Source organism: Arabidopsis lyrata (assembly GCF_000004255.2).
Source record: "Arabidopsis lyrata subsp. lyrata unplaced genomic scaffold ARALYscaffold_6, whole genome shotgun sequence".
NCBI lineage: Eukaryota > Viridiplantae > Streptophyta > Magnoliopsida > Brassicales > Brassicaceae > Arabidopsis > Arabidopsis lyrata.
In genome coordinates, this window is record NW_003302550.1 from 20,455,350 (window position 1) to 20,463,304 (window position 7,955).

General features: G+C 32.9%; 1 protein-coding gene and 2 long non-coding RNA genes across 5 annotated transcripts; all 3 read left to right on the forward strand.

Annotated features, from left to right (window-relative positions):
* The first annotated feature begins 780 nt into the window (after nucleotides 1–780).
* LOC110227674 lies at nucleotides 781–2,177 on the forward strand. 2 transcript variants are annotated; one of them, XR_002331361.1, is made up of 4 exons: nucleotides 781–982; nucleotides 1,263–1,419; nucleotides 1,512–1,568; nucleotides 1,667–2,177. It is a non-coding gene; the product is annotated as an uncharacterized LOC110227674 (long non-coding RNA). The 2 variants fall into 2 exon arrangements; XR_002331360.1 differs by having other exon boundaries at nucleotides 783–982; nucleotides 1,266–1,419.
* Nucleotides 2,178–3,064: 887 nt separating this feature from the next.
* Nucleotides 3,065–3,917, forward strand: LOC9308595. Its single transcript, XR_002330872.1, has 2 exons — nucleotides 3,065–3,378; nucleotides 3,537–3,917. It is a non-coding gene; the product is annotated as an uncharacterized LOC9308595 (long non-coding RNA).
* Nucleotides 3,918–5,039: 1,122 nt separating this feature from the next.
* On the forward strand, nucleotides 5,040–7,610 carry LOC9308596 (polyadenylate-binding protein-interacting protein 12). Of its 2 annotated transcripts, none has more exons than XM_002872481.2 (9): nucleotides 5,040–5,772; nucleotides 5,923–6,033; nucleotides 6,121–6,165; nucleotides 6,238–6,310; nucleotides 6,397–6,509; nucleotides 6,607–6,666; nucleotides 6,749–6,865; nucleotides 7,046–7,107; nucleotides 7,202–7,610. In XM_002872481.2, the coding sequence occupies exons 1-9, from the start codon at nucleotides 5,404–5,406 to the stop codon at nucleotides 7,260–7,262; spliced, it is 1,011 nt and encodes a 336-aa protein (XP_002872527.1). In that variant the 5' UTR covers nucleotides 5,040–5,403; the 3' UTR covers nucleotides 7,263–7,610. The 2 variants fall into 2 exon arrangements, with proteins under 2 accessions (XP_002872527.1, XP_020878669.1); XM_021023010.1 differs by having other exon boundaries at nucleotides 5,237–5,772; nucleotides 5,920–6,033.
* The last annotated feature ends 345 nt before the right edge of the window (nucleotides 7,611–7,955 follow it).

The following is a 7,955-nucleotide window of genomic DNA, read 5'->3' on the forward strand; positions in this document are numbered from 1 at the left end:
ATTTTAAGAATACTAAGAAAAATTCATCAAAATTACATATTATATAATACTTAGGTGCGTGTTAACTAATTTAAAAGACCATATTGTTGAAATGTTGCCATAGACCTCTAAATTTGTTGGTACCAGTACCTACACATTACTAGAACCACAAACAAATAGAAACATATATTATAGAATCCACACATTACGTGAACATGTAATGCAAGATTGTCATTAGCTGATAGTCAATTTTTCTTATGTTCGTTTTGCGCATAAATCTTCAACTCGGTCTTGTTACTAGCATAGCACTAGTGTAGTTGAAAATCACATTATTGGGTTGCCGTATGATGAAAAATAAGTATTCTTAAACAACCAATTGGATTATGTTTGCTTCAAAGTTGAAAATTACAAACTATATAAACAGAAAGTAGGATTTTTAGCATGTGAACTCATGATTTCACAAGATCTCTCGTGACTTTGTTACCATCTACTACAGGAAATGAGGGTATTAATAACAGTGCAGTATAGCGTTTTTATCGTTTTTGCTATAGTTAAGTTTTAGATAGCGTTTTAGAAAAAGCAAACGCTATGATAGAATGAACGCGAAAATATTTTATAGTGGTGCTTAGTTTTTGTTTCAATGATAGCATAGATGATATTAAAAACGTTATTGTAGGGGTAACCGGGAAACTAAAAAATTTAGTGGATCAAAAATTTCTAAGTAAGAAAAAAAGAAAGAAAAAAAGCCAAAAATGATATGAAAAATTAAAAATAATATATTGAACACGAGAAATATAAACAAAATCTAAAACTTTTGGCTTTCTCTTCTCTCTTCTTTTTCTTTGAAACTCGATAGTAAACCTTCACTGCCGATCCCAATTTGTTCGTCTCTTGTTTCACTCTCACTCCACTCAGTCTCAATCCCTCTCGATCTCAAGCGTCAGTTTCATCGATCCACAAAGCCCTCTTAATAGTCACACGCATCGATCGAAAATCGAATTTGGTAATGTTGTACTTTCAATTTCAGTTAACATAATCTTCAGTAGAAGGTTCTTTTTCGTTCATACCTGGTTGTTTATTTGGTTTCGATTTTGGCTCGAATCACAAATTTGGTGTTTGATTTTGTTTGTTGTTCGCTTTCGTAGACTCTGTAGATATGGGTTCATAATTTCAATTTTGTTTTACCTCCATTGTTCCTCCTTGGTGATGTGATAAAGAGTTTGTTAAATCGTCAACGTTACAGTTTGTATTTTTTTGATGGGTTTCTTTTGAATTCTGTATAGCAGGTGTACGGTTTCTTTTGAGGCTCGTTGATGGTATAAAGGAGAAGAAGATTCAGATGATTATAGTGATGGCAATCTGATGATTATAGAGTGATGGTCTTTGACAGTCCCCCGAATCAATACGTCTTCCTTGTCAGCTTCAATTCTAATCCACAAAGTGAGTTGAATTTGCTTTAAAAGTTTATTGTATTGTAATAATTTAGATCGGGAAAAGACAGAAATTTTGGTTTTGTTGTTGATGTTCTTTAGATGGAGAATATGGTTTATTTTCTTCACAGATTTGGAGATGATTCATGAAAGGAACTCGTAAGTTGCAAGCTTTGATTTACTTCCAAGGAAATTTTCAATTAACCAACCTATGTTTTTAATAGTTCGACTAACAGACTTTAAATTGCTTCTTGAAGGTAGTGTGGAACCTGGAAGGAGGTAAATAGGTACTAACTCTTGTTATTCTTAGACTAAATCGTGCTGCAAATTTGTGTCCTATGGAGTCTAAAAGGTAAATGTATGAGTTCCTAAATGTACTGAGTTATTTAGCTTTATTGTTTAGGTAATATATATGCAGTTTACCTTTCTTATAACTTCTACAGCTTCTAATATGTGTTCCCGTTTTTTTTGTTCAATACCCTTTTAGAGAACCAGCTCTAAGATTCATAGTTTTGTTCTTACTCGTGGAAGAACTCAATCCCTTATGTTGATTACTTGAGTGGACGAAGCCTCAAAGAAACAATGCATTTGTTGGAGCTCACAGATCACAATTTGTTGTCTTTGTTAATTTTTTTTTTTTTTTGATATACCATTTATCGATTTTGATATATACGCTCTTACATTTTTTTTTGTCTTTGTAAAATAGTCAAGTTTAGATATGTATCAATAAAGAGAAAAAAAAGAATACAACAAATTTTTGTTTCTTAAGAAGAACATAAAATGGAATTAAAAATAATAATTAAACTACTACAAAACCCAAAATAATAAGAAACTTTAGTGAGTTTTTGATTTAGAATTTTAGGGTATAGATAGGGTTTAGGCCGTATAGGGTTTTGAATAGATTTTTTCTAATTCTATTAACAACAAGATTTTAATTAATTTTATGGATTTATGAAGCTTTAGTTTAAGGTTTATAAATTCACATTTTTTTTTGCAAACTATCAACGAATAAATAATAAAATTATAATAAGTTTTTCTAAATCCTAAACTCTTAGTCCCAAAACAAATTCTAAACCCTAAACTTCTAACCCTAAACCCTAAATTTCTAACCTTACATCCTCAACACTAAATTTTTAATTTTAAATTATTAAAAAATTAATATCAAACCTTATGCCAAAAAATCTAACACATAAATACTCTCAAGTAGAATTATTTTGTAAATCCTAAACTTTAAAACCTATACACTTATACTAAACTCTAAAACCAACAATTATACAATTATAATTATGTCATAAAATAATTTGAAAGTAGTTTTAGAATTTAGAATTTATTTTCATTAATTTAGAACATATTTCGAAACTAATTTACTAATTAAAAGTGAAAATAACAAAAAAAAAAATGCCAAACTTGTAAAACGCAAATAGAAAAATCTATCATTGGTTAACTCATCAAGATAAAGATCACACCGTTTTTAATATAGACCGTTGATTAGAGTGAATCCAAGGGATAAAAAATATAACCTTTCTTTATTATTTCATTGGCTAAGCCACTAAAGTAGGGATCACATTATTTCTAATATGAACCGTTGATTAAAATGAATCTAACGGACACCATTTAATATATTTTTTATTCTTTTCTTTTCACTTTTTCCCCTCATCTTCTTTTAGTCATCTCTTTCATCCAACTAGGTTTAGCCGTCAGACTTGAGAATCTGATGACGAGCGAAGCCTTACTCGGAACCAAAAACAAGGCGACCAAAAACCTCTACCGCCACGAGCCACTCCTCCGCGAGAATTCACCTGAAAAATCTCATGTCTCGATAGGCCTTCGACCAACCCACACCGTAGCCACCTTCTGGAACTCATATTTCTAAAACGCAACACAAGAGATAGATCCGCCGTAATCACCGGTGACCGGAGCAAACCTAGCCTCATTGGAAACATCAATAGGAAAACCATTCAAGCCACGGGTGAGACTTTTCACCTTCTTGTTTCCATAAATCTGATGGTTTGTTTATTAATTCCTCTTTACTTAACAAACTTGTATCCGTCTGAATGTCTAGATTAAAGTAGAATTGGTACTTTAAGTAAATGATGTGAGGTCTTAATGAGAATTTGGTGTTTGCAGGTTTTAGATTCCATCTCGTCACATGGATTAAGGTTTTGTGTGTGTTTGGATGCAGCAAAGATTTGTACACTCTAATCGATTTACAGTGGGATTTACAGTGAGATTAAGGTTTTGTGTGTGTTTGTGTGTTGTTTTTGGTTGTTGTTGCAGGTTTTAGATTCCATCTGTGCAATTCTTAAGATGATTGGGGTTTTGCACTGAACAAAATTCTGCAATACGTCATGGCCGATCATCATGCGGGAAGAGGGTCAAGGATGATAGTGCCATTTTCTTTGAAAACCTGAAGGATCACATGATGAAGTTTCTATTCATCTATTAATCTCTCTTTACTTTTACTTTTTAATTTTGTCTTTTTACTTTGTAATATAATTTTTTGTGTAATGATTTCATATAATAATAAAATATGATATTTTTAATATGTCAATTTATCCAAAAAAAAACTGATCAATTAAAAATAATTAAAAAGATTAATAAACCGATATAATGTATAAATACACAAATACTGCATGAATATAATCTTGTATTTATGTATAATGCTATAATAAATAATAATAAACATAACACTCTCCAAAACGTTGTTAATAATATTACTAATAACATAATAAATATGCTATTATATTATATTTAATTGCATTCAATTAAGCGCTATTGTATAGAACAATAAAATAACATTACGAAAAAGCGCTATCTAAAGTGTCTGACCTATTATGACGGGTGCAGAAATAACGCTTGTCAAAACGCTATAAAATCGTTAGATAGCGTTATTCGGATGCTACGAAAACCTATTTTTCTTGTAGTGATCGAAGTTAAGTTTCCAATCTTCGATGTTATTGTACGAGAAAATATCAAAATGGAAATATTCGGCGATCGGTAGAAGCACAAAATCTGATAGAGACAAATTATTCCACCTTAAAATAATGTGCTCAGTTCCGAAATCGTGAATCATTTGTGTGTCGAGTTGGTCACAGTTTGTGCTACAACTAAAAACGTAAAATATATTAAAAAGAAGAAGCAAATAATCATTTTCAAAACATATTTAAATATCTCCATTTCTTAAAAAAAGAATTAATTTTAATTTAAACATATAGATTTTGTTAAAGTAACTAAAACTTTTGCAATAGACTTTATGATCAATTGATCATCGATGGTAATTATTTAAGAAAACATATTATACACCCAAAGAAAACTATGCATTCGTTTTGTGCCATGTGTTGTTTTAGTAGTCGTGATTCTCCATATCATTCATTACGTTAATCCCAACTCTCAACTAGTATTATTTTGTTATTTGTTTACTAGAGTGGAAACTTGTAGATTACTTATATCAAGGTTGATTAAAATGTAATTAACATTTGTATATTTCTATAAAAAAAGTCTCTTCATATATGGTTTGGTTAATGAGTGATGAACAAGAAAAAAATAAAAATAAGTATATATTTTCTGGAAAATGATTTTTTTTGGATAATTATTAAGAGTCGTAGATTCAGGTTTGCTATGATATAGCTCTGTCCGAAAACTGCAGAGCGTGATCTTCTCTCTGTAGTACGACCGATTTTTCTACTTTACCCGATCGTTTTAACTTTTTCACCACGGTAAAAAAATTAAACTCAGATTTGGGCTTTTTAATCTGTGCCATTTCTCAACGAACCTCGCTAATCTTTCTCATCTAATCAAAAATTTAATTACCATTAATCCTTTGGCTAATTACTCTTTTGTCCTCTTCTTCTTCTTCTCTCTTCTCTTTCTTGGTGGCTCTCTTCTTATAGCCACTGTTCCCTATTCATTGTATTCCTCAAATCTCTTTACTTGATCGTTGGTTCTCTCAAAAATCAGATTTTTATTTCTGGGTTTTGTTCGAAATTTTCTGATCATGGCGGTCATTGAGAGCGTCGGAGCTAATACTACGGTGGAAGCTGGTGGTTTGATCTCGCCGTCGCCGCCGTCTTCCGTCACCAGTCAAGAATCAGGAGTCTCTTCTAACAACGATCACGGTGGAAATGAAATCCACGGTGAGATCGGAGTCCACGTGGCGAGATCCGACGGTGATGAGAGTTTTAAGCGTGATATGAGAGAGCTTCATGAGCTCTTGTCTAAGCTTAATCCCATGGCTAAAGAGTTTGTTCCTCCTTCACTCACTAAGCCAGTTGTTAATGGTTTTAACGGTGGTTTCTTCGCCGTTAATAATGGCTTTGGTGCTGCCGGGAATTTCCCCGTTAACGAAGACGGTGGTTTTCGCCGTGTAAGAACAAGTCTCTTCTCTGTGATATTTGAAATTATTCTTTAGGGTTTTTGATGATTTTTCATTTTCATTTCTTGAAATTTTGCTTCTCTGTCTCTTTTTGTGTGTTTATGATTTGAAAAATGTCACCTTTTTATGTCTTTGAAACAGAAGAAGTCGTTTGGACAACAAGGGAAAAGGAGAATGAATCCTAGGACAAGTTTGGCTCAGCGTGAAGAGATCATTCGAAGAACTGTCTATGTGTCTGATATTGACCAACAGGTTTTAAAAGTCTCCACCTTTCTTTAGTGGGTTCTTCTTAGGCTTTAGTGTATTCTCACTTATACTAAACTTATTCTTGGGTTTAAGGTCACTGAGGAGCAGCTTGCTGGTTTGTTTATCGGCTTTGGACAGGTTTAAGCAACTTCTAAAAGTTAATCTTTGTTTGTGGTGTGTTATGGTGTTGACTATATTTGGTTTATTTAGGTTGTTGACTGTCGTATATGTGGTGATCCCAACTCAGTACTTAGGTTTGCTTTCATTGAGTTCACTGATGAAGGTATCATTAGTTTCTAATTGTAATCTGTTTCTTGGATAATGACTTTAAATGGTTGGTTTATGGTTTTGTTAATTTGGGACTTGTAGTGGGTGCAAGGGCTGCGCTGAGTTTGTCTGGGACGATGCTGGGATTCTATCCTGTGAAGGTTATGCCGTCTAAGACAGCTATTGCACCGGTTAACCCGACATTCTTGCCAAGGGTGAGAACTTTTCTTGTGTTTCATCGCATTATGAGTGCAAAGTTGTGGTTTTTAGACTCAAGATGCTGATTTCTAGTCCGTTTTTTTTTGTTCTTAGACTGAAGATGAGCGTGAGATGTGTGCGAGAACTATCTACTGCACTAACATCGACAAGAAGGTGACTGTCTCTTGAATTGGTTATCTTCGCTGAGCTATTTTTAAAAAAGTTGCTAACTTTGGTTAGTTTCACATTTCAACAGCTCACTCAAGCAGACATAAAACTCTTTTTTGAGTCTGTGTGTGGAGAGGTGTACCGTCTGAGGCTGCTGGGCGATTATCATCATCCAACTCGCATCGGTTTCGTGGAGTTTGTCATGGTAGGCAGATATTTCTGTTATCTCTCTTTTTTCCAACCTTCTATTGTCAACTATAAAGCTTAGGCATTTTCATTAGTTGAGTATGATTTTTATCAAAAAAAACTTGTTGAAAAGCACATCTTTATACGGTTGTATCGGTAGGTTAAGCTTCAAAGTCTTAATCTTTTCACTCTTCCGCAGGCTGAAAGCGCGATAGCTGCTCTCAACTGCAGTGGCGTCCTTCTTGGCTCTTTACCGATAAGGTCCAAGAACAAACCAATTCTTAATCTTTAACACGCTCTCTAAATGGATCATGAATCTGAACATTTATCGTATTTTGGTGATTGGATTTTACAGGGTGAGTCCGTCAAAGACACCTGTTCGTTCCCGTGCTGTCCCGCGACATCAAATGCATTAACCGTAGTAGCTACAAGTTTTATAAATATTTCTGCTCCTCACAGACATGTAAAGAATGTTTGTCTGAAACTTCTGGTTCTTTTGTTTTCCCTTATGTAATGCTAGAAGCTTGATGATGCTTCTGTTGCCTTTTGCTTTTGGGTAAATCTCTTAGGGAGAGGTTTTTTCTATTTGGGTTCTTACGTTTAGAAGTTACACAGAGCAGAAGAGTATAAAAGACTGAGAGAGGCTTTTGAAGATTGTCTCTGTTTTTAGTTATTTATACTCTCTTACCCCTGAAGTTATTAGAAACTTGCTTTTGTGCTTAAATGTTTCGACTCTTTAGAGTTAAAAACATTTACTTATCGTCCTTCTTTGTTATCGTCCTTCTTTTTTTTTCTTTGTTTTTCTCGAGAAAAATGGTAGGTGGATACATAAAAGTCTGTGTTATTAGTTGAACAAGTCAAATTCTGTTTTCATTTTAAATTTTTGGAAACGTGAATCATGTTTGTCACAAGAATATATAATTTAAAATTATCAGAAACATTTAACAAAATTTAAAAAAAAATTGAAGAATCTTAAGAATTTAAATCCTATTATTTATATTAGATTTATAATTTATGCTCAAAGTTTTTCTGTTTTCATGTTAACGTCGGGAATCAAAAGTCGTCCCAAAAATATCAATAATATAATTATTATAAATTATTATAAACAA

Excerpts from the sequence above, each read along its gene's own strand:
- LOC9308596 (XM_021023010.1), top strand. The coding sequence starts at position 5,404 with ATGGCGGTCATTGAGAGCGTCGGAGCTAATACTACGGTGGAAGCTGGT. Across the intron at positions 6,667-6,748 it reads GCACTAACATCGACAAGAAG|CTCACTCAAGCAGACATAAA; the intron begins GTGACTGTCTCT and ends ACATTTCAACAG. Across the intron at positions 6,866-7,045 it reads GTTTCGTGGAGTTTGTCATG|GCTGAAAGCGCGATAGCTGC; the intron begins GTAGGCAGATAT and ends ACTCTTCCGCAG.